We start from the raw sequence: 27,905 nt of genomic DNA on the forward strand, positions 1-27,905 counted from the left end.
TAATTTGATTCCTAACTTATCTTGTACATAGTGATATGTACATATGTACTTATGTACACTAAATGTGTGTAATGGGAACCTGGTTAATGCGTTGACACTACGTGAAGAACATCTGAAGAGTGACAGCAGGATGTATATAAGATCACTTTTGACACCATGCGCTGTTTCCATTTTCGAGCCCCGTATATAAGGTCTGCTTTGCTTCATAATTTTTTCATATTGTTCATAGAATACCCGATTCGTTGATCCGTGCCCCCATCTACTTTCTGCGTCCTCTATGCTCGCTGGGTTATATTTTTAGAGTCAATTGTGCGATGTATCTTTTATCCGTGCTACGCGCGACTGACTCGACCGCACAGGATCGTCATCATATTTAAAGTAGAAGTGGTTCATTTGGCAGATCATACCCATGGGTTAAGTCCAGTCCCAAGGTTTTTCTTTACACATTAGGTGAGGTACAAAATGGATCGTTGCGACAGAAAGGAACATCTTCACGCATGTTTCATGTTCGTCCGTGTTTTAGAGTGATGAAGTGGTGATGCTTTGCGACAAATCTTCGAGCGAATTTTCCTGAAACTTACCGGTGGTTTATAAGACGATGTCTCGAATGTCGAGAAGAAGGCGTGGATACGACTAGTCCACTGACTTGACTGTTCTCTAGTTGTACGTCTTAGCGACACAATAATTGTACTAAAGCATTACGCACGTTTATGGACCTTGGGAGCTTCTAAGGGTAGAAGTAGGAGTTCACTGATAACACCATCTTCGGCGGCTTGAGGCAAGAGTAGAGAAAATTAAACAGACGAAATATTTAAGAACATGACAGATTCTGGACTACGCTCACACCAGCGCAGTCCGTTATTCAGCAACACTGTCCGTGCCTTTTACACGACATTGAATTTTTATTTTCACAAATTCATCATTATTAAAATTGGCACCGTTAAATCAGCCTCTTTCGTAAACCGAGATTTTACGTGATTCCGGCCGGGATCGACACACGGGTGTTATCTCATGGACCTCACGGAAAGAGATGCGTCAGTGTATTCACTTTCATGTGACAGGAAACATATATTACGGAATAATACCAGATTGACTGTGTCTCTCGTAAGATGAATCCCGAGTGGTGTAATATTGGTGCTTGTTATTTAGAAGGAAGAATATGATTTGATCCAGATCGTGAAATATGTAGACTATATCCCCCTGGAGCAACAGTCTACCTTGGCTGACGTTCGTGCATTCCAACAATTTTAGGATGTGATGAAGAGTTTGACCCTCATTATTGGAATAATCAGAGGTAAGCTTATAATTGGGGGCAGTCTAGAATTTAATGCCTCTTTTGTGTCTCATGTTTTTTTTTACCGTCGGGGAGATATATCTGTGAATGAATTGTCTATATTAAAAGCACATGAACATCATTTTCCAAATATTATTTTCCTTAAACCCTTTTTAATCGTTTTCAGTGATTATTAAATCAACCACTGAAAGCATTTCATATTGATAAGGTTTGCACGGGGATAATGGTACCCAAACAATGAGAAACAATGCCAATGTTTGAATTATAACTCTACCTGGTCTGTGATTAATTTCATCTCACTAAAAAAAGTATCGGTTCGCTCGTTTCATTCGCTTGCGGACCTTCCTCTTGATCAGTCAATTGCCCATAATATATAGACATGTATTTGTGTGCATCCCACTGCAAAGTGTGTGTTGTAAACCTAACAGTCAGACTTACCAGCCGATGTCTTGCAAAGGGCTCTCACACCAGATTGAGAAAAAAACATCCTGCCAAGTACCAGTCTCTCACCGCGTACTCCATCAAAGACATATACTCAAACTCCTTCGTGCTAACAACAGTAAGGCTTCGGAAAGCACTCACTGCAGGCGCCAGCACGCTCGATCAGTGGGCGTCTTCTTGCATAAAAGTCAAGTTGCGATGAAAACGCAAATATCATACCAACTTGCAATCAAACGCAACTGCGCATTGCCAAAAGAGAGTTGCGATCGAAATCGATTATATCTATCATAAAGTTGCGTTTGATCTGGAAAAGTTGGGCTTGAAAGTTGCGTTTGATTTTTATGACTTGCATTTGATTTTCAGAGTTGCATTTAAGGCCTTGGGTACACATCTTTGCTCTCTAGTTCCATGCTGGAGGCAGTTTTTACTTGGATTTTGTTCATACTTTGCACAAACGCCCACCAGCTTTACACGCACATGTTTCTTCACCTCAGCGTCATATCCAGAAGTAGACTTTGCTGAGTACCAGAGTAGATGTAGATGTAGATCATATATTTGGGGATAAGGCCCTTCATAAATGGCACAAGTTTGCTGACGGTCTCGAACACATGTTATACCGCTGTCAGTCCCTTCGCTCTAAACCACTGTGATATTGCATATTCCCTTACAATCCAAAACCCAAATGACCAGACACCATTGTGTTCCGGCAACCCATTATTCGAAACAGCGCAATGTTCAGAAGCACAATGTTCAGAAAAACCTACGTTCCGTCTCCTGTATGTCCCGACACCCCTCTGTTTACCTATGGTCGACACCCATGTGCTCTCCACCTGTTCCGATATCCCTATATGTGTTCTAACACCCGACTTCAGACACCTCTGTGCTCTCACTCTCCGAAGATCCGACTCAGTATGTTCCAGTACCTATATGTTGTCCAATACCCAACATCATTGCAGGCATGCATCATTGTGTTCTAACGAACATCCCTCTTCTTGGTTAATCCCTCTACTGAACATAGGCTACATGAGGGCGAAGATAAGACTGCCAACAAGGAAAATTCCTCTCTAGGGCCATGCATTATGGTTCAAGGCATGCCCACATAGAAGATTTCTTTATTTTGGGGGTCGGGGAAAAATGCAATGAATTATTGAAAAATTATTGCATTTTCTTTGCTTTTTTGTTTTTGTGGGGGCGTCGACGTACCCTATCGCCCGCTGCGTACAGTCATGATTCATTGGCTAAACAGTGGCCTCGTTACTGTGAGCCACCAGGATCAAAACCGTGTCGATGTGCTATATTAGTGCCCTTTTATGACGTATTAATCCCCATTACTGTCAGTTATGACTTAAGGACGTAGGTTCCCTAGTTGATTAGCATTGTAGCACACATATGCTTTAGCAGTCACGCAAAACAAACACTCCCCAAATGTCATTCAATAAAATCTGAGAATATATACTATTATCTAGATCTATAAGAAATAAATCGTTGTCAAAATCATTCAATAATTGGGGGTAAAAATAATTTTCCACCATTATGACCAACAGTGTAGAATCCTCTAATGATTCTAATGGTCCTTAGGCAATAAAAGGTTGTGTTAACGCTCCTACTTCGGATTAAAAAAAATCTAAAACTAAAATTATGGTCCAATGATACAGTGGATAAGACTGAATTGGAATTATATAACAAAAAACAGTTAGAGAGAGAAGTGATAGTACGACGTACCAAACGAATATCAAGGATTGCCTATAAATTATGACAAACATATTAATTATTATTCAAAGGGCTTCAGCTAAACATCTTGACCATGTGATAATGCTGTCTTTCAATGAGCCCTTGTCATTTTATATACGTCTTAGAGTTGTCTCTTAGCTCTGTTGCACATATGATAAAGAAATTATATTTTCTTTCTCGTGAATACACTAATGAAGTTAACGTAAGGTCACCTCGTGATGAAGTAAATAGGCTAACTGCACAAAAGAGATTTCTTCGGTTGTTCTTTTTCCAGCGATTTCTGAATATTATCATTAATTAGAAACAGAACATCGAATTAATACACAATGATAGGGAATATACCATCACGTAGAAATTAGATGTGGGGAAACGACGCTAGATCGTTATAGTTCATTCTACGATGTTGTTAACCATTATCTATATGTCTGTGGACCGATAAAACCCATAAATATATTAAAGTAAATAAGTTTAATGATCTGAAAATCGACTTCATTGCTCTCCGCGTGGCTGGTATTGATTATTTTGCATATTATTCAAATATTCTTGTTTGTCACATTTTTTAAATGAGAGTGCCATTTTCATCCATTGCCATTTTTTCGAATGCGAATTCTTTTACTGTGATTTACATTAATTTCTCCCACTACCTATAACGATTTTTCTTAAATTTTACCACCCTGTGGGGCCTATAACTCATGCACAATTACAAATTTCACAGTAGGCTCCTCTATAGTTATTTCACTCTTCTTTTATTCTTTTCAAATTACTCTATACAAACAAATTGATAATATATAATTACTCTCTGTTCTAGTCTCTGTCAATAAAATTGGGTTTGTTCGTACTATGCTGTGAACTCATTGTAAAATCAAACTGAATATAAACGATCGACTACTGACCAGAACAATGACGTGAATATACTGGCCGGGGGGAAGTAACAGGAATACCCAGTCAAGCCATTAGAGAGTAGTTCCACTGGGCCGCCAAAGCATGACAATAGCTAGTGTAATGGTTTACCTTGTGCTTTTGTCCTGGTCTATTCAACTGAAAATAGCTATCCTGGCCATCACGAAAATCATTATTACTGTAAAGCCGGATTACGTCCCTGTATCGAATTTGTAGTTTTGCTTTTGTATCTTTCGAGAGGCTATATATCTTTCAAACGAAACGATGCTCTACTACACTCATACAATTTGTCGGCCCATGTCGCGGTATCTGGTGATTAATAACGATAGTAATAATGGATTAGAAACTGAATCGCATGGGATACTAAGAATTTCATAAAAAGGGTCAGATGGATCTTTATTACCATCGCGATTGTAGTAAGCACGATCAGACAAAGGTTAATTGTAGCATAAAATTCAACGAGTTTTAAAATTCCTGGGCGTTCGTAGGAGCTATTAACCATGTGTCAGACTTTATACCCGAAATACTTGATACTCCAGTCACATCGATGAGGCAGACATGGACCGCCATCGCACGGAACAAGAGTGATTTACATTCCGAGATCACGAACAATTTAGTTTTGTAGCATTTTTTATTGCATTCATTCAGTACAAATGAGAAATCATACATCTTCATTTTAATTGATATACATAACATACCAATGGCGAATTATGGGTCGGTTTGGTGTCGATCTGTCGGTGTGGCTGAGCATGGACCTATTACGGGCTGAGGTATAATCATGATGATAAGTCATCGTCACTTACTATATAAAGAAAATCAAACGTAACTTTAACTACCACCTACCAGAGTTGACATTGGGGGGGGGGGGTCGTGTGTAATTGTAACTTCACATGCAAGAGCATTGAAGAAACGTAACATGCAAATTGGTCTATTAGTAGGGTCATTATGAAACTGCCAATCACATTGTGTGATATTGGTTAATCTCCCTTGATTCGATACTCTCTCGGGGCGAATATCCTTAGACAAGTTGTTTCGCCTAATTCTGTCCCTCTGATAATGAGGCTGCCGAGGGTAAAATATGATATTAGTATTAGTATTAGTAGTAGTAGTAGTTGTTGTAGTTGTAGTAGGAGTAGTAGTAGAAGTAGAAGTAGTAGTAGTAGTAGTAGTAGTAAAAGTAGTAGAAGTAAAAGTAGTATCGTAGTAGTAGAAGAAGAAGTAGTAGTAGTAGCTGTATATTTGTTATTATTATTTGTTATTATCATTAGTATAATTATCATTAGTATAATTATCATTATTATTATATTATTATTTCATTACCATTATAATCTTTATTTATTATTACTACTTTTATTATTATTATCATATTGTTATTGATATTATTATTATCATCATTGTTGTTGTTGTCAATTGTAGGGCCTATTGTTATTATTATAATCCTTATAATTATGACAATATAATCGCTTTATTATGAAATAAAGGATCAAGGAAGAAAGATGTATATCATATTATACCTGGTCATGTCCTTTAATACGGTCCTGATTGTTTTATTTGTTTATTATATGATTTTTTTTTTTTAGAAATCTCTTTTCCAGAGAATTCTTGAAAAAGAAGACACATTCACTCAGAGTGAATCATCAAATGACCGGTCTTATCTCAATTGTAACGATAAAGATAGCTATAAGTATAATTGTAACGACGATTTAATACAGGCACTGGATACCGTCCGGTGATGCTCACCGATTTATTGGGGTGAGGCTCCAGTATGAAGCGCAATCAAATACATTTCGGTTACATACCGCTGTGATAAACCCTTTAGCCGTGTAGTGTCCTCAATGAAACAGATTATACAAAGTCAAAGAACAACGGGACATGGTAGAGGGTTGCTGTGCTTGTGAAGAAGACGCAATGCCGAAAAACTAGTAAAATACTGGTTAAAATGCATTATCCTAGTCTTGGACTATCATTGTCGTCTTCCCCTGGCCAAATGCGTGGATTCTATACATGTTCGCAATTACAACGAGTAAGTATAAATGTTTAGATCGTTTGAATAAGGCTTTCACAAATTAGTGGCCTTTTCGGTGTTACCGATGGGGTTAATTCCACGAGTCGTCAGCAAGTTAAAGGGCCCATGACATCTCATTTTTGATATGTAAACTTCTGAATTTGTTTCATAGATTTTCAATATATTTTAAAGGTACTATGTCCTTTTTGCAGCCAACCTCAAATTCTGTAGAACTTTGCAGGAATTATGAATATGTCATGTATGTCCTATCTGTGAAATTTAAACGTTAGCAGTGTCCTCATATTCAAATTATGCAAGGAAACCTGTTTACTTGCTAGACTTCACTGTCAGACACTATTGAGTGACTGACTGGCTTTTTTCTTCTTTGGTAGTAACATACATGCAAAGAGTTGTAAAGGGTACATGAGCATTTGTCTACATCAATAACCCACTTCTTGTGATGGCCAAGATTAAACTGATTGAATCTTTGCGCAGCATAAAACCATAGACGTCTATGATAAAACGTATGACCATTCGGTACAATTGTCTGAAAATCAAGACTATTACTTTTGGGCTCTATAGCCCTAAAGTCGATTTGACAACTAATAGTCGTTATTTTCCCACTTGAAGACATTTTCAAGCCCCACCTTTTTTAGGGAAGTTCTAAATTAGTATTATCTTTCAAATGCAGTTGGAATTTAACTTTTTCATTTTTTTGGCCTGCAAATGGGACATAGTACCTTTAAATATTTGTTTTTCAAATTTGCTAAGCTCCACCCAAAAACCTCCAGACGTATGACCATTCGGTACAATTGTCTGAAAATCAAGACTATTACTTTTGGGCTCTATAGCCCTAAAGTCGATTTGACAACTAATAGTCGTTATTTTCCCACTTGAAGACATTTTCAAGCCCCACCTTTTTTAGGGAAGTTCTAAATTAGTATTATCTTTCAAATGCAGTTGGAATTTAACTTTTTCATTTTTTGGCCTGCAAATGGGACATAGTACCTTTAAATATTTGTTTTTCAAATTTGCTAAGCTCCACCCAAAAACCTCCAGACGTATGACCATTCGGTACAATTGTCTGAAAATCAAGACTATTACTTTTGGGCTCTATAGCCCTAAAGTCGATTAGACAACTAATAGTCGTTATTTTCCCACTTGAAGACATTTTCAAGCCCCACCTTTTTTAGGGAAGTTCTAAATTAGTATTATCTTTCAAATGCAGTTGGAATTTAACTTTTTCATTTTTTTGGCCTGCAAATGGGACATAGTACCTTTAAATATTTGTCCTTCAAATTTGCTAAGCTCCACCCAAAAACCTCCAGATCTCGTTCCCCTTGTGACATCATCTGTCAGTCATCAATGAGCTAACTTGAGAAAGTGGTACGATGTTTGCCGAAGTGGACCACCTGTTACAATAAATAATACAAAAATCTATGAAACAAATTCAGAAGTTTACGTATCAAAATATGAGATGTATGCAGGACTGCACACCAACAGGAATACACTTGTATTTCGATGTCATGGGCCCTTTAAAGTTGTCATTGCTGTGCACGGAGATCCACCGGGATGCCGGCTGTCTTTTGAAGTTAGTTAATTGATGCCATGGCATGTCTATGCATTTTGAGAAACACTGTTCACACTGGGATGACAGAACAGTTTACGTCAAATTCCAATAACGAGGAGGACCATGATGAATCGGATACAGCAAGAATATAAACGCAATGGACAGACCTGGGAGCATTGATCAATTTATTTTGGGATTGGGAGGGAGGACATCCTATGTCATCGGATGTACATAATTGGGTGTGAAAATCGACGCTTTACGCTTAAAGACCATATCCGAACTGAAACGTGAAATAGATGAATTATATATCAACGGAAAGCTTATGAGCCATAGATTATTATAATATAAATTGCATTCCATTTTAGTGTCTGTCAGAGGAGTATCAGCTATCTGAAAACTCAAAATATAAAGCTTTGAAAATAGGAAGTTGCGAACTAAAAAAATTGCTTTCGACTTGATGACATCATCTTATTTGGAGTACGCATATTCACGACGACTTTGCATTAATTAAGCACGGCTCATCGCCTCAGGTATATAGGTAAACCGGTCAGGTCCACATGTTATGTCGTCACTGTAACTTCGGCAAGTTTGACCCCTGTTGACCCGTAATTTGAAGGGGTGCGGAAAATGAGGTTTTAATTTGCTTTTGTGCGATAATGAAAGGGTAAATACTTGTTATTCCTTTATATTTGTATTCTAAATTCATTCATTCCATTTATATCAAGTTTTATTTTTAAAGAAAACCTAACCTCAAAAAATAAGTTTATTATTCTGACAAATTTATATGTTCTTACCCATTAATCTACAAGATTCCCCACCAAAGTGTATGAAAGAGGCATACAGCAAGAATAATGTACAGTTCCTCGGCACGACATGGGCATCGCAATTTCTTGATAACGTGACGTACTATTTGAAGTCGTTTATCAAGTTAATGTTCATGGCCCTGGGAAGCGGGGGTGCTGGGGGTGCTGCAGCATCCCCGGAATTTTTTTTGGTATGATATATTTACTGTATATCGTTATATGCCTCGCTTACAAAATTATCACACAGCCGACAGCCAAAAATGAAGATTAAAAAGTACAAAATTATAACGTTTCTTTCACAAAATCATATAACATTACCCCTCGAAGCGTTTTTTTAATTTTTTTTATATAATAATAAAAAAAAAAAAAATTGTGATAATTGGTGACCAAAAATGACAGACCTTACCCCACCCCAATACCGATCGATCAAATTTTCAAATTATGAAATACACAAAAAAAGTGTCCTCTAACCCCCCCCCCCCCCCCCCCGCTTATTCAACGGCTGGCTGAGTCGTTGCGAAATTTTTGGGACAAAAAAAAAAAAAAATGTCCTCTTACCCCCCCCCCCCCCCCCCCCCCCCCCCCCCCCCCCCCGCTTTTTCAACGGCTGGCTGAGTCGTTGCAAAAATTTCGCAATATATATATATCTCAGCGGCTCCGGTGAAAAAATCGTTCCCCGGACCCTGTTAATGTTTGTAAATGTATGGATGCTTCCTTTCCAGGTGTGTGTGGTGATGAATCATTGCATTCACCTGCTTCTGTCGTTTTTACTACAATTACCAGAACGTAAATTGCATATATAAGTTGGCGCTTTTCTGGGGTGCAGGTTTTTCATAAAAGGAATAGAGTTTTCAACTACTATATTTCAGTATGTTAAAATGAATTACATTTATCTTGTACATTTCTCGTAAGGAATTTTGTACATCAAAGGGCAGGAATACATCTTGTTTATCATACCGCCAACACGCATTCATAGGGGTGAGGTTTCCTATAAAACGTTTTTCATACAGAGGAAGGTAATACAATAGACAGGGGAAGATTTATTGCAATCTATTACATAACTTTAGATTTCTGGATAAATCAAATGTGCAAAGACCACCCACTTTCCATCTTGATAAAAAAAAATCGGGATTAGTTCCGCCTCAAATGCCATGATATCGATGCCATTTAATTGTAAGATTATTCTTTTTATTCCTCAAGGAAGTTTAGAACGAGTTGAAAGGCAGTCTTCTATTCTGGTAATAACGTAAGAAATTATACCCGACTTGCTATCGTAGCATTTGAAGGCCTTATCGTTTCCTACATTGTCAAAGAAAGGTATTTCTTCAAATCAGAACATCCTGCAGTGAAAGAGACGTGGACAATCGTTGAAGATATCGTACATAGAATTAACAAATAAACGACCTAGTTGGGGAGGTAAGGTTATACAATTCATGTTGTATGTAAGCTTAGATCATAGGCATTGCTGATAATCATCAGCGCACGTTTATATACCCTGTTTAATGAAAATGGTCTTCGTAACATCGGGTCAGAGACGTTGTCTCTGATCGGATGTTCCCATGGGCTCTAGCTGTGCCCCGATTCTTTACCAATCTCCAGTTCGAAGAGAAGCTGAAACCTTCCACCTCGCTAGATTACGTTCCGATATAATTATGACTTGTGTATGTAGAACCCTACGGTTTTCGTATAAAAAAAATTGACATTGATTGTCTCCGATTTAATCAGGACAGTTGTTGCGTTGCGATCCGCAAACGACCCCGGAAATCTGGGCTATTCCTGATTTTCCTCTTCGTGGATGACAATGCACAGGTCTATTGATCAAGTTAATCACAGTGATATGGTCTTGAACAGTCTTATTTTCTCAAGAAATGTATGAGGTGTGGGAGATACAAGTTTACCACGAGATCAAGGAGTAAAACGTCTTTTCCCAAACATGAAAATCGTCGGATATTGTTGCAAGTTTGATGCCATGTTTAATGAACGGACCATTAAAAGACAGGCTTGCGACCAAAACCGTTCACTCTTTTTAAATGCAGAAATTGGCAACCCAATTCTTTCAATATCTCTTTTTCATTTACCAACATTTTGACATTCTAAATAGAAGATTTAGAAATAAAGAGCCTTTGGAATACTGAGCCTTGCATCTCAGTTTCTGTTACGTTGTTTCGCATTAGCCGAGTGGTAATCAAATTGTTACGGTTATCATCGTCAGGGGTGTTGTAGATCATAACTTTTTAGGATTCTAGGAAAACTACCCCTGGGGGTGTTTCACAAGTTGGACTTAACAATTATGGAAAGTCGTTAGCATCTATACAAATATTTTGCAAAAGTTATTTTAAAAGGCATATAATGTTGATTCAAATCATTCATATTTTCTATTATCAAGGAGATTTCATGTTCCCGATGTGGACTTTATAAAAAGTCTAAAATACTTTGTTTTCGCTTTTGAATATATCTTTTTTTAGGCTACAAATGGCTCTCCATAAATTATAAGTCCAACTAAGACTTAGGATATTTGTGAAACGCCCCCCTGAACTACTACTCCGGGCAGCTACCCCCTAGAACTTTTTTTTTACTCATGGGAGACGTTTGTGGTGTATTAGTGAAGGTTCTTTAATCTCCTTCAAGAGTCTGGGCTCAAACCTTGGCAACGTGTTTTGCCTAAATTTTTCCTTCTCGACCCGGGTATTATAGGTTCCTTGTAAGGCTTGGGTAATAATAATTGCAGGGCCCACATAAGCAATATGTATTACTAATGATGTGGCAACCCTGTTTAAATAAGACCAAACTTATTAATTATCTATCAATACCATAATTTTTAAACGTCTCCAGACATATACCCTGGACGATTACCCATTGGGACATTCCATGGGACAATTACCATTTGCTAACTGCCCCCTGGTTTCCTTGCGATAATTTAGCCGGGTGTGCTTGGCTTGAGATAATTGACCTACTTTTTAATTATCACAGAGTAGAGTGATCAGGGGATAATTATCCTGACGAGCTACTTTGAATAATTTCAATCGTAATTTCTTTTCTTCTTATCATGTTTAGTTTCATGCGACCAGTTTTCTCACAGGTCTGAATATGGCCAGGGGAAGACGACAATGATAGTCCAAGACTAGGATAATGCATTTTAACCAGTATTTTACTAGTTTTTCGGCACTGCGTCTTCTTCACAAGCTCTCGTATACATGCATATATATTGGCCAATAAGCCTAAATGAATTGAATTAAACTGCCTCGTATATTATAGAAAAACACTGATTTTTAGATTATGTCACTGATTCACCTTCATGTATACTCGTATGCCGATGTGATTTAGATTCTATTTTTGTTTTGGAACGTCTCACCAGATGTTCTCTTATATTGAAAGTGACAGTTGCTTAGATGTTGACACACAAGTCCTGATTTAGAGTTCATGAGTCAAGCACCCGTGAGACTATAGGCTATTGTGTCATGTACGTGGGTCACCTAGATGGTAGTTTCTGACATCAAATTTCATTTCGATATGAAAATGGAATAAGCTGAAGACAGTTATTCAATGTAGGTGCTTCCGTTGTTAGAGCAGGTGTTGTGAGGGAAAATATTTATCTTCCGCAAATAATTAAAGGTAATACAAAGTGTTCGCATGGGGTCATGAATTCGGTTCAAATGAACATATTGGAAGCATATGCGATCCTGCAATATACAATGATCGTTGTCGCGGTTAAAATCGAGTCTTAAGTGATAAAATAGTGAAAATAAACTCTTTATGTTGTATAACTCCCTCTCAAGATTGTTAATACTTTAGCTTCGAAGCAATTTTCTTGACTAAAATCGATCGATATTCTATTCCCGTTTGGAAATTATGTATCAGAACTGCATATTCCGAAATTGTCATGGTCGCAGTTACCATTGTATGGCCATAGGCGCTATTTGAAATTTATCTAGAGCACCGATTAATTAGATATTTTCATTTCTCGAAATCCTAAGCGTTTTAGAGCTCAATATTTTCAGAGTTGCTTATTCTAACACTAGGTTACACAATAGTAATGCGAATTTTAAATCTCATAATTCAATTCTGTTGAAATATTACCCAAACTTTGTATTACCTTTAACCCTTACTGTACTGGGGGGGGGGCCTGGGAGGCCCCCCCCCCCTCAACATTTTCGGAGATCGCGCCGCAACCGCTTGGAATTTTGAATTGTCGTTTCATGACTTTTTCCCCTCAAGTCTTGCGCACATTTTGATACCATTTTCGTCAAAATCGGATATACCTGTAAGGTGTTACATAACAATTAGTATGCGCATGTCATCAGAAAAGTGCTATAATTGCATATATTCATATACAAGCAGAAATGTGAAGATATGAATTGATATCAAATTGCTTTTATACGTTTCTCAGAGTTACATTATGTGTTCCAGAACAAAAGAATACATTAGAAATAAAACAATAGATATAATAAGAAATAAAAACAATAAAATACATAAGAAAATAAATAATTGAACATCGCATCAAATTTGCATAAATTATCATTATTAATTACATCAAATAACTATTTTGTGTTAGAAAAGATGTTTCATATGAATCATGAGTTTCAACATTCAAAAAGTGGAGTCTGACAATTTTTGTAATGATTCTAGTTCCCTAAATATAGTTCCAGATTTGATATTCATGAATGCGTAATTTGCGTATTCATAATTTATGCAAATTAACCTATGCATTGTCAAATATCATAAAAATAATGAAACCTCATGAATTTGAGATGAAGGAAACATTTATTCAATTCATTTTCGAGATTCTTCACAAGTCCACGGACAAATATGTAGAATTTTCTGTAAAATGCATAAAATTAGCATTTTGCATAATTAATTAGGCTATAACGACAAAAATATGCATATTAGGAAAAAACTAATTATACCATCTTGTTCCTTACGTAAATGTCTACAAATATGCGAATTTTCGCGTTCATCGGACATTCGACGGCCGAGATCATAGGGGGGGGGGCCTCTCAGCCCCCCCCCCCCCAGTCAGAGGGTGCTCAAAATAGCCCAGTACAGTAAGGGTTAAGTCCATGGTAACATATTTGTTAATAATTTACGGGGGGGGGGCCGTGTGTATTCTTCAGTGCTTCAGAATACAGGGAAATTCAACAGACATAATGTGACATTTAAGTAGGTTTATTTACCATATTTATAGGGCCTATGACATAATCTTCGTGGTTTTTTAACAGCTTTTAGTGACATTAATGGTGTATTGTAAGTGCTATATAAAACCAGAAAAATAATATCAATACTACCCCGTGTGGTTTCTAGAAATAATCAGACCCACACCGCAAAAGAACAATTATATCGATTATTTAGTGCATGTTTATATGCCCTTTTCGGTTGTTAAATATTCAAACACACATGATTAAGTGTAGATTATGCGAATTCTTGATTACACATCCGTGCTAAATTGATCACAGCTTTCTATATTTTACATGAATAGTTCAGATGAAAATATTATCACGAATCATGTACATATTATAGTAATAAATTTTGTAAGGGAGCATATAATTATGTATACCATATGTATCACCAGTGAACCAGTGTGGATGCAATCTTTTGTACATTAATTAAAGGACGTTCTCCGCATGGCCAGATAAAGGTAATTTATACCAAAATGGTAAAACCCGCCAAGACGAATACTGGATACTTGCTCATGAAATGATCTAATTCATTTATGCACCGACGGTACATTCTATACAACATAGTGCGAAGTATTCTTCGTAAGAATAAAACCAGATTTAGGGTCATTAACACGTGCTTAAGCTTGTGACAAAGTTTTTGCCTGCTTGAACGCAACATCACTTTTCTATCTGTCTTTTAGTCACGGTGGAAGTCATGCGGTTTCCGATAATCTCCTATACTATACCCATGTTGTCGATAAAGTAACTGGGGCATACGGTAGCGGTGAATCTAGTGGGGGGGACTATAAGACGCCCATTTGTTTTGTGTTGCTTTGTTCGTTTGTTCTTCATTCTTTAATTAAACGGTTTGGCGCTCATGCATGGGGCTGGTTACTAGGTTCACTTAAAACACTGAATAAAAATAAACAAAACAAATATTGGTTTGTATACTACCATAACAATAACGAAACAAAACAGTCCGTTCTAAAACACATACACCCTGAATTCAATGACCCACAGAATATTAGCAAGGTAAAAAGTTGTTTCGCGATGTTTACGATTGTGATATGGTATTATTCATTATACACTTCATTTATTATAACAAGCATGCTTCGTGTATCGTGTAAACGCAACGTTGAAATATCGATGAAGAGTCACACGCATAATAAGGTTAATGGACAGCCACCCGTTGGGTGATTGTCCATTTTGCAGGTTGTCTGGATCTATACTAAGAGACGGGTACAGGATTGACAGGAGGGGGAGGGGGGCTTTATTACCCCACCCCCCCCTTAGATGGCCATATTATTTCACCTGCTCGCCGTTGCGCAATAAGCTTGTATGAGATTTTTAAATTATTTTGTTACTATCATAAGATCATAATCATCGAATAAGTACAATGAATAGGGCATATAATTATATTGTGATTCCGAGGAGGGTGGAACAATTCGCAACTGGGTTGTGTGTGTTATAGAATGGGCTTCGACCCGCGCTTATACATTCTGAGAGGGCTGGGATGGAGTGGCGAAATGAGCCCGATGTAATTTTTTGGCTGTTCGTATCTTTTTCTCTCATCCCTCCCGAACTGTCATATGACGATCTTGTCAGATTAGAATCTGAGGCATCTTCGCCTGATACGATGGCATTGTAATGTTATGCCTCAGTCATACCTTTGCGTATTTCGCTTGCGTATTGCTGCGTATTTAGGGCAACCGTTTTAACATTTATTCATTTTTCTTGATATCAAGAATTGTTTTTTTTGTGTGTGTGTGTGTGTGCGTGTGTGTGTAAAGCAATAGTAATTCTTGATATCAAGAACTCAATTTCTTGATATCAAGCATTCATTTCTTGATTTCAAGAATTCAATTCTTGATATCAAGAAATAGGAATAAATGTTAAAACGGCTTGCCATAAATACGCAACAATACGCAAAGGTGTGGGCTACCACATAATGGTTTTTTAACCGAATGCATTTCAAAATGATTAATAGCCTTTGATTTAAGAACACGATATTCTCGTTGGCAAAGTGCAAGAAAAAACGAATTTGAGGATAGTGTGCAGAACTATTTTACCATATTTGATAATGCTATATGGATAAATGACTTCCAGATGTCATGGAAGGAGGGATTCCGCCCCGCACTTCCCGGTTCGAAATGTAGCACTATTTAATATGTCGGCGCTTTCTGTTTAAATTGTAGAATTGCGTAATCAAATTCCATGATGTACACTTTGAAAGTGTGTGGAAATCAAAGATAAACTGAATAGAAGTGCTATATAAATGAAATTTGTCAGTGTCTTTTTTGTCTTGCTACCACCCGTGACTGTGCCTCCCGCACACTACCACCACCACCCCCCCCCTCTCTCTCTCTCTCTCCTCCTCCCATCCTCCCTCCTTTCCCTTTATCGTTTGTCTCTCTTTCTTTCTCAATATATCTCTTTATAATATCTCTCCGTAATATCTCTCTAAATGTCTCTCTCTCTCTCTCTCTGATAAAAGATGTAAAGTTTTTGTTGTTCTACACATTAAGAGAAATTCAGGTTCCGCCCTTGAAATCGAGTTTTGTGGTTTTTAGAGGTTAAGTGACAAATCATGCAAATAAAAGAACAAACTTAAACGCCTAGTAGGCGCCATTACAAAGCCTAAAACCTCTGATTATCCAAAGCGTGTTAAGTACTATACCCGATTAAAATCATTGGTGTGTAAGATGAAGCTTAAGATGTGTACTACGAGGACTTCCTCGAACCGCCGCGATGTTCCGCTAGCTCATGGGATTTAAAACAGTGAGACAGTTGTGTTTCTTTATTTAGGATTAAGATGAACGAAGCAATTGAGTCGTGTTATTGAACTCTCCCTGTGTTACGCCGATTGAAATGAGGCAAGCCGAATCCAAAATGCGTATCAAAGATATAAACTTATTTAATGAAAGTACATTTATTTGCTTAGTATATGAAGGAGGAGCACCAACGTATGTCACAATACCGCGCATGGAAGCACCTCGAAGGAACACCCTTTTCGGCGAAGTTACAAGGGATAATGTGCTCTTTTTACAATTCTATTGATTGCAGTATTCTTACAGGTGAGAAACTTTAGTGCGATGTACGGATGTGTTGTTTTTTGGAGTTAAAGCTGATTTTGTTTGAATATTTGAATGGTATTTTGGGGAGAGAAGTTAATTATGTGGTTACTTAGGAGAACTTATTTTGATTCAACGTGACTTTGGATGTGAGTGTGTGCGACTAGCAAGAATTCTGTCTTTATCGTTTGAGAAGCATGACCCGGCAACATTTTTTCCTGCGACGTTTGCTCCGGGCTTTATTTCTTCAAAGGTGTAGGGTTATGTATAGGGTTTTAATTGGGTTTTGAGTCAAGGTTGGGGTTAGGATTAGGGATAGGTATAGGGTTAGGTATACAGTTGGGTCAAGGGTTGAAGTTTAAAATTCGGTTAGTGTAGAAAACTGACGCGGGGTAATTGTCACAGCCTCACAGGAGTAAGTGTATTACAACCCTACTTATGTCATCATCAGGCATGTAGCCATGGGAGGGGGGGGGGGGGGCACGAGGGGCACGTGCCCCCTAAAATTTCGAGATCGGTTTAACTTTTTTAGACCACTTTTTTTACCTCGATTGATTACATGTATGTGCCCCCCCCCCCAAAAAAAAATAAAATAAAAAATAAAAAATAAAAAATTTAAAAAAAATCGAACTCTGGCTACTTGCCTGGTCATCATCGCTCTTTCTCCCCCTTACGTCTTTCTCTCTCTCTCTCTCTCTCTCTCTCTCGCTCTCTCTATTGCTATCTCTGTTTATCTCTCTCTCTTTCTCTCTCTTATGTAGTATAATATACATTTTTAAATACATATTCCACTCACGTTCTTTTATTTTCATTTGTCGTTCATCCTTTTACTTATGTCCATTCGAGTATAATGATGAATGATTTGGCAAGTCAAATTTGCACATATCCATAAATCGAGGAATAAATCCCTCCCGGTTCAGAGGCAGCTGTAGATTAAAAAAATATATTAAAAAATATTGTTTAAGGGCATACTCACCAGGCAGATATTTGAATCGTCAACCTTTGGAATGAGAGTCCAGTGAACGACCAACTCTACCACGATGCTTTCACATCATTGTAAGTTCTTGCCCTGTGCACTCTGTTTATCTCTGTATGTCAGTGATTTCATGTAAACTTCTTTCGAATCAAATCTGCTGATCCCCTAGCGTGATATATCTCTGCGTGCAGCAAGATGACACCCAATAACCATGCGTGCTCAGCGAAACGACACAGGCTATGTATGTGTCGGCATACAAATATCGCACTTCATTACATTAGCAAGGGCAAGGGTCTGACGTCCCAGTCCAAATTTCACATCTCCAATTCTAAATCGAGCGAACAAGCGGAAGAAGACGCTTTATTACGGTTTTTGGAAAATGTTATTCGTTATCAAAACAAAGTGGATAAGATATAGAAATTTCATTATTCAATTCAATTTCAATTTCAATTTATTCATGTTTCCAACAAAACATGACAAATCAATTATAAGCATTTAAAACAAATGTAAGAAATACATGTTAGAAACAGAGGGATCTACTAAAAAGCAATGCTTGTACAAGTGTGAACACCTCAAATGATAGAATGATAGGAATAATGGGTAATTAAATTAACTAATCCGTAACTACAAAATAGGGGAAAGAAAAAGGGGGAATACCAGCAGAGACGAGAAAGGGACAAGACAATGCTTTACACGACAAAGATAGAAGAACACGGTCATAATACAAAGAGTAGACAATTACAAAAAGAAGTGAGAGATCGGGGTTACAGAAAATAATACAAAATGATGAGCTGCATGCGTGGGGTTCAGAAGAAGATAAGGAAAGAGAAATGCGCATTAGAAAGGAAGCATGAGAAGGCACAATATAATATATCAAATTACATTTTGAGTCAGCGAGCGGTGAATGATCTTGTATTCAACAAAAACAACAACTACATATATTTTCAATGAGATTTGTATGATTGTAATGAAAACAATTTCAATTTTGTTTTCCTTAAAAGTATTAAAGGGGAAGTCCACCCTGAAATTAAGTTAGTTTTAATAGGAGTAGAAAAATGAGAGAAACAAGTCAGTGAAAGTTTGAGCAAATTCCGATTAAAAATAAGGAAGTTAGGATTTTTGAAGTTGTGATCAATCAAACACAAATTGGCAACTCTATGACGTATCATGCGAGCTCAACTTCCATTTGCTCAGTACTAAAAAAATCTAAAATTTTCATTTTCCCTCAAGAAAAATTTCAACCATACATGCACCCTAAATATAATAATTGCAAATATGTTTCTATACTCCCCCTGCAAGGAACAAATATATATTCCGTCATCAATAACGAAGAAAACATGATTTTATGGAATATTATGCATATTAAGCAAATGAAAGAGAGCTCGTATAATAAGTCACAGAGTTGCCAATTTGTATTTGATTGATCACAACTTCAATAATTCATAACTTTCTTATTTTCATTCAGAATTTGCTCAAACTTTTACTCACCTGATTTTCTTATTATTCTGCCTCTATCGAAACAAACTTATTTTGGGGTGAACTTTCCCTTTAAGTAGACAACTCACTTCCTGCAGAGGACGATTTATGGGCATCTCGCTGTCTGTGATGGTTCACCGGATAGTGATATTTCAAAATTTATCGGGAATGGACTATGAACTATACTCGTTTTCTCGAAGCGAACGGACAAATCTTAATGTTACAGTACAGTATTTATGATTTGAAGTAATAACTTTCGTTTCAATATGAAGATGTTCAAACACGTATAAGGTACATATATTAATGACAACAATGACATAAAACAATGTAATAAGATTTTACAAAAGACCAAGTAGAATTATTGAAGAACTGAAAATGATAACGGAGCATGGTTGACTTAAATGTATACAATGAAACGGGGGAGGGGGTTGATGGGCATGCTATAGAAGTAATGCCTGTATGGCGCAAACCCCTTAACCCGTTGAATACTGAATTATCTAATTCCCATAGACTTAACACAGGGACCACCAGGTTCCAGTAAGCAATGTGTTAAACTTTGCTCCTAAAATATAGATAGAGAGTTTTGGGTCAAAATGGTTATAACAATAACATTACAATAAGCGACAGTTATAAATTAACGGTATGGCTAAGTGAATTCGTAACAAGAGATAGTGAGAGGGGGAGGGTGAGGGAGAGAGAGAGATAAAGAGAGATGCAGAAGAGAGATAGGGTAAGAAAGAGAAAGAGAGAGAGAGAGAAGTGCTGAATGAGAGACAGTGACGTGAAGATGGGGGACAAAAGCAAATATTGTTTGTTAGGCACGTGTTCAAAATACAAAAAAGTGTAGATTTAATTATTGATTTTATTTACAAAAAAAATAAAACAAAACATATAGAATATAGTATGAATGACTGCTTTTCGAGACATAGTTGTTTTTATACGCTCAAGGGAAGGTTACAATCGAGCTATTGCCCGAGGCCCTCGGGCAATAGCTCGATTGTATTACCTTTCTGAGAGCGTATAAAAACAACTATGTCTCGGAAATTAAAGCAGTCATTAGTGCTTTTATATACCGAAAAGGGTCATAGAATACATGTGCGACTTACCAATCATGATAATCAAGTTTGTTTACGCTATCGAGACAGCAGACTAACTGACTAAGCAGTGTAAGGCACAAGGTACATACAAATATGTGTGTGGGACTATGAACGGGCTGGATTTTTTGTGTTACTGATATGTGCTCAGAATTCAAGTAATTCATCTATTAACAGACAAGAAACAAGTCAAAGGTAAGGACAAGAATCAGTGCTTAACAATATAACATAAATTTTTCATGAAATACCATCAGGAAAGCTATTTAAATTTGTCGGAAATTAGCGACAAACACACCAAATTCAGCGCAGCAATGACGCACAAAATGGCGTAGAATTCAACTTTTCATCCATCAAATGAATTCAAACACTTGCATTATACAATCTCCAATACCTGTATCACCGTTATCGCAAGCAATAACATCACAATCTATATCTAGGGCCTACCCTTTTGGTGTTCTTGCTGTCTAGCGACCAATTCTTCGCACACGTACACGTATGGTATCTGCGATCGCTCAAACCAGTTTTTAAGCAAGACTGAACTATTCCCGGTAACTTGACTTTTACCCTCGAACTATTACATGGGCGTGGCATTTTTCGTTTACTTACGGGAATGGCTAAAACCATGACTGCAATTTCGACCAATCAGATGGCTGGATTTCTTAAGTTAGGTATATAAATAATATGATAATATGATAATAAGACCCTCTCCCCCCCCCCCCCCTCCCTCAAAATTTTCTTTAAAAAATCGCCAGGATCACCCTGCTCATTACTGTCCGTTACTGAGCCTGCTTTACCGATGACTCCTATTGTACAGTGGGCTCTACATCACTAGATCTCCAATCGATTGAATTATAGTGAAGTGCTGTAAATTTATCGTTCATATCTAATTGATTATATAGAGTGAGCATTGATATTTCCTCTCTAATTTCATCTTTGAAATAAAGGTTTGGTAGTTGCGTCATCTCTGGTCAAAATAAGAAAAAACTGCGAAAAAAAAACAATAGATCGACAACGAGGATTACTTGGAAACGACAGCAATTGGTTTCCCTTTACTTGCAGCCTGCTATAAACAATTAAAAACCAACGTCGCAATTTATGCGTATTAAGAGAAATATTCAGGATATTAAAGGTTGTGTACATTTGTATCCCTTTGGCGGCCAACATCAAATTCTGTAGAACTTACTTGCAGCCTGTCATAGACAATTAAATACCAACGTCTCAATTTATGCGTATTAGGAGAAATATTCAGGATCAGGTCTCAAATTAATTTTTTGTCCACGGGGGCTCTTCCAAAAAAAAAAGCGCCCCCGTGAGCCTTCTCACAGGGGTTCTTTTAGTGCTGACGGGGGCTCTTATTTTAATACAAATTTCCATTGAATTGGTACCCATGAAACTCCTAAATTCCTTGGTAATTCATCATTATCATTTAAAGTCGGCATTTTCCCTCTTAGAAATGTACTTGTTACTTAGCTCTTATTGACTTTTATCCCCGTGATGACATTCTATCCATTTCTTCCCGTTCTGCACATAATGTCCTCCTCATTATTCGGAGCAACCTTATTTACATTCTTTCTTTATTTTTAGTCTTTATCATATCCTTCCAAAACACAGGGGCGGATTTAGCTTTTTGCTAAGGGTGGGGGGGGGGGGGTAACCCTAATACGATATTGGGCATCGTCCATGAGCCGCATAGCGGCGAGGCAATTTTTGTTGCTGCTATTTTGAACCCCCGTTCGTGACGTTTTCCTGGCATCTAATACTGTGTAGGTCTGGATACATGATAGCATTTTTCTATGCACATCACATTTTCACTTGGCAGCCCAAGGTAGGGGGGGGGGTTTAACCCCCTAAACCGCCTAGATCCGCCCCTGCAACATCTTTGGTGATCTTCTTCTCAATATCAATATCAATACTGGTTGAGTTACATTATTTGCTGGTCTTTTAGAATAACCAGATTTTAGAGGATTCACACTTTTCACAACGAAAAACTTCTCCATGTTTCAGTCCTTGCGCGATCGTCTCCAGCTCCAGCAGATATTGGGCGTCAGCGTGCACACTGGTACTACCGGCGCAGTATATCCTCTCTACTGACGGCCGCACTAGCTGCCGCTGCGATCTTCCGTTGTTTGTATCGTAATACTCATAGAGATGGGAGAGAAAGCGCCATTTAAGTTCCATTTCATTGGTTTAAGATTTGCAAAGTGATACACAATATTGTGTTAAAGTTATATCAGAAAAGAAAATCTTTATTTTATAATTCCACGGGGGCGATTTTTAATTTTGCAATCGCCCCCGTGAGCAACCTGACGGGGGCGATTATGGAGCTTACGGGGACGAATCGCCCACCGTCGCCGTGTATTTTGAGCGCTGTTCAGGATATTAAAGGTTGTGTATCCCTTTTGCGGCCAACATCAAATTCTGTAGAACTTTACAGGAATAAGCCAGTTCACGGTTGCAGTCTGAGCATGAGCAGATAAAGGTCATTGCAGAACAAATTTTGAAATACACGGAGAGGAAATACTGGATACGTGCTCATGAAAGTTATGTTTTCATTTATGCACAAACAGTGTACAAAGTACAAAATGTACAAAGTGGGACCTCTTTATGTTCTAAAGATCTGTGGATATTCGGGGTCATTGCAGTAATGTGCTAACCGTGAACTGGTCTATTATGAATATGTCACGCATATCCTATCTGTGAAATTTAAACGTTACTTAGCAGTGTCCTAGTATACAGTTATATGCAAGGAAACCCGTTTATTTTATATTTCACTGTCAGACATTGTTGAGCGACTGACTAGCTTCTTTTCTTTTTTGGTATAACATACATAAAATGAGCTGCAACAGGTACATGAGCCTTTGTCTACATCAATAACCCGCTACTTGTAATGATGGCCAAAATTAAACTGATTGAATCTTTGTGCAGCACAAAACGTCCGACCATTCGATAAAAGGGTCTAAAAAAATCAGACTATTACTTAGGTGATTGCAATCACGTATTACGTCGATTCGACAACTAATGGTCGTTATTTACCCACTATATGCCATTTTCCAGCCCTTTCGTTTTGAGGGAAGTTCTAAATTAGTATTGTCTTTCATCATGATGTTGGAATTTAACCTTTTCATTTTTTGGCCTGTAAATGGGACCTACCATAATATAGGATTTCTCGGTCACTTTCGTAAGTTGGCCACACAAATTCATTTTATGTTCATTCAATTTCGCCGATTCTGTCACCGCAGCTGTTATTTTTCGTTCAAATTCGTTTTTTAGCATTTAATTTCCTAAAACGATCATTCAAAAACATTTCATTTTCATTCGAATTAAAACGTGTTTCTTTTTCGTAAAATTTTCATTCAATTTAAAGCGAGACATTTCGCGATTACGTAATAGCGTCTTCCGTGAATTCAAATTCGTTTCTTTGCATACAGTTTCACACGTTTTGCAGACAAATTAAACATGTAAATCTTACCCAGTATGATCATAGAACCCCGCAAGCTTAGTTCCATGCTAAATCCATTTCAAATTGTATGGCTTGGTAAGCAACAAACATGTTATTTGTCCTCACTATGGGTGTACATGTATACCCACTAAATCATCACTATTTAGGAACTGAACGATCATGTGTTAAGTAGATAAAACATAGCCACATCAATATAGAATTAGCATGGAACTAAGCAAAAGTGTCTTTTTATGAATATGCAATGATATAAGTGCATGCAAAGTGTATGTTTACAAACTACGGTTGTATTTATTTGAGTGGCGTACCGTAATGGTGGGGGGGGGGGGCGGGGTATCAATACTTTATACACTGATTTATTTTAAATGTTTTGTTTTGTTTTGTTTTCGATAATTTATTCGATGTTCGTAATCTCTTTGAAGCCATTTATATTTGTGTAAATTATATTTAGTCTGTATTGAACATGTTAAGAACAATCTATGACTATCAGTTCAATCACAATCATAATCACATAAAAATCTGAATCACCATCACACTGAATCACAATCACGATCGTGATCACAGTCACAACTACCATCTCAGTCACAATCGTAATCACCATCTCAATTACAATCACGATCACGGTACACAATCATTAATGAGTTTGATACATTGTTTTCTCACTGTGCGCACATCTCAATAACTCATGTCATGTGGACATAAACTAAAGAATACACGTATACAATCTGATATCTTGTTTTGGTTATATATATTTTAATGATCATAATTACATCATGCATGACATTATCATGTTCGTCTACGTAATATATATATATCACTTCCAAAAGACGACCGAGTACGATAAAGTCAGTGATGAGAACATCAGTAAGATGATGTCCAATCTTATATCTACAGTTGTTTAATCCTCTACATGTTGACGGGCAAGACATCTAGGCATGTTATATAACTCATTTGTTTAATTTAGATGAGAAACATGTGCATATACCATGTATACCATAGGTTTGTAAAGATAGGCGAATATGAATGAAAACTTTGTTATTTAGAATGACCCAAAGTGAAATTGAATGGTACGGACGTCCGATTTACCATTGTTGACGAAAATGAATGCAAACTGCACATTTGTAAGCGGTTGTTAAATTGAATGAAACAAGTGCTAAATCCATTGACCGAATAAGTAAATCAAATAAAAAAAAGGGTTATTTTGAATGAAATTTACACACCGGCAGCTTTATGTCGCGAATTTGAATGAACTTTGTATCAAAACGAATGAAAAGCTTACGAAAGTGACCGAGAAATCCTATATATAAACTCACATATCCCTGATATAACTGTGTGTGTGTGTGTGTGTGTTGGGGGGGGGGGGGTGATGCGTGTGTCTATTAGACCATGGACCTACTACTAACTCTTTTAGACACTTGCGATGTACACACAAATGGTGGAGTCCTCACATTAAGGCATGGTAGTTTGGTCGAAACTTTTCAGCCATTTCTCGTCATATTTCGAATATGAGGGTTACAATACTGAAGAGCAATCCTTTACAGAAGACATTTCTTGTATGAAAGTCTGCGAAAGTGACATACAAAGAATGAAAAAGAAAATGACTTTTACTCAAACATTTCTTTTAAGTTGATATGATTATTGGGCCAAATGTCATCGAGAAGGCCATACTAACTTTGATCGGAGGTAAATCGCATTTGATGTTGAAATTGGCGATATCTTACAGAAGTTCCACCAAAGTGAGCAGGAGAACACGACCCATGTATACACACAAGCCGTGTTTGAAAGAATATTTATTAGACGACTATATATTTACTTTTTTTCCTGTTTTTGTTTTTTCGTTCGAAATTTATACCAATGAAAAAAAATGCGTTTCTGAATCATACTTATTTTCAATTTAAATTTCATTTTCTTGAAAACGTTTTGTCATTTCTAAATACAATATCTGGATTAGTCATATCTGCTTTCTTTTTTGTTCATCATTAGGGACTAACTAGGACCAATATTATGGACTTTTAGATTTCCACGAAGACAATGTGGATTGCTACGGTCAACGTCCTTTACATGCACTGCCCTGAATGGACGTCACACGTACCAGTCCACGCAAATCTAAAAGTCCTTCTGTTAGGATACGGGAGACATCCGTAATTTGATATGTGCTATATGAGATTACGTGAGAAATTTCAACATCATGATCCTGGTTATTCATTAAAATGAGCTTTCTTCATTTCAGAAACTTTGCCCTATTTTTTAAAAATTTCTTATCTCATTGTTTTACTAGTTTTCATGCTCGTTGTCGGTTTAAAGAGGTAAGTCCTGCCCCAAATAGGATGAATTGAGTAGGAATAGAAAAACGGAGAAACGTCTTTTTTTTAAAGACATTCGCCATGAAATTTGGAAATATAAAAATTGGAAATTTTGTCTCATCTTATTACCCGAACTTATCCTACTACTAATTGAAAGAGCGTCCCATTGGGAGCATTATTACTGTACTTATATAACTCTACTTAGGTTTATTATTACGTAAAAATAATTATGATATTGATAGGATATTTGAAATGACACAGTAATGGGATTTATCCATCCATGGAAAGGGAATGTAAAATTCAACAAGGTGGCGAAGTACACCTCAAACAACCGCGGCAGTAGATTTAAATGACATTATTGTATATTGTGCAATTAATATACACACAAAATGGTCTGTCTTTTGCCTGTTTTTTACTTTGTGTGCTGTAAACTCCTCCTCCTCCTTTTATTCTTCCTCTTCTTCTTATCACTCTCGATATTCTCTATCTATTCATCCTCCTCCTCCTCCTCAGCTTCGCCCTCTTCTTCTTCTTCTTCTCCCTTAAAGGCCCACTACACTACTTGTAGCTACTTGCGCCCTCTATATAACAAACCATGCCTAATTGGTGACCATTGGTCCCCCATGATCCTCTTTTTCTTATGTTAACTGAGAGCTGAGTTGATGAGAAAACCACCTGTCAAATGACCTTGCAGGGCAGTCTAATCCCTCCTGTAAACTATGGCAGATACGCTTTAAACAAATGTGTTTTAGTGTTTATAGTCCCCTATCTGAATGACAAAAGGAAATATCTTTTTTTGACGATAATGATAATAACATTAGATTTTTTTCTAGTAAACAAACTATAGGCTACCGATTCCGGTGCTCATATCAATCAATGAAGTCCTTCCTACCGGTACCCATTAAACCCCTTGTTGTAGAATGGTCAATGTAGATCAATATCTTGCCAAAGAACATAAGTTACTTGGTACTGGTAGGAAGGAATTTATTGATTGAAGTGAGCACTGGGATGGGTAGCCTAGATAGAGCGAGGTCGATATGTTTGCTATAAGAAATAGGGAAATAATTCAATTTCGAAAAAAAGGTATAACAGGTTTCCCATATTATCCTAATCTGTTTACTTGACTGCTAAAAATCTTGCTTGTTTTTCTTTCAAAGGTTTCATATCCTTCAAATCATTTTTATCCTATCTTATTTTTTCGTACGCAAGGGAGCCCAGGTTGAAACAGAAAAATGCCTTTATCTTTAAAAAAAATACCTTACAATTTTGAGGCGCTGGGCTAGGGTGCAATTAAAAGCGTAAAAGCTTTTGAATTTGTAACGGCTATCGAGGCCCTGTTTGAAGAAAGGGGCAACATTCGTCCAAAATTCAGCTTCGCGTATCTCCCTTATTGTGGCTTCAAAGCTCATGAAAATTTCACAGCACATACAAAACGAAAATATGATTCTTCAAATAATTTTCATTCAAAACTGTTTATTTTTAAATATAGGCATTTTTCTGTTTCAGAGGTCGGTGAATTTGGGTTCGCTTGCGTACGAAAAAATAAAAAGCGTCCGGTATAGTGCGAAGAGTTATAACAGACGTGACCACTCCAATGACAAATAACATAAATCCATATAAAATAATGAAGT

At 37.1% G+C, this 27,905-nt stretch overlaps 1 protein-coding gene across 1 annotated transcript in view; it reads left to right on the top strand.

Moving 5' to 3' along the window:
- Positions 1–231: 231 nt before the first annotated feature.
- The window catches only part of LOC584559, a 36,072-nt gene continuing 8,398 nt past the window's right edge, over positions 232–27,905 (top strand). The window contains exon 1 of the mRNA XM_795198.5: positions 232–1,294. Within this exon, the coding sequence (XP_800291.2) occupies positions 1,258–1,294 (37 nt within the window). The 5' untranslated portion in view covers positions 232–1,257. The remainder of the gene's footprint in view (positions 1,295–27,905) is intronic.

Source organism: Strongylocentrotus purpuratus, unplaced genomic scaffold (assembly GCF_000002235.5).
Source record: "Strongylocentrotus purpuratus isolate Spur 01 unplaced genomic scaffold, Spur_5.0 spur5_scaffold_15, whole genome shotgun sequence".
Classification (NCBI taxonomy): domain Eukaryota; kingdom Metazoa; phylum Echinodermata; class Echinoidea; order Camarodonta; family Strongylocentrotidae; genus Strongylocentrotus; species Strongylocentrotus purpuratus.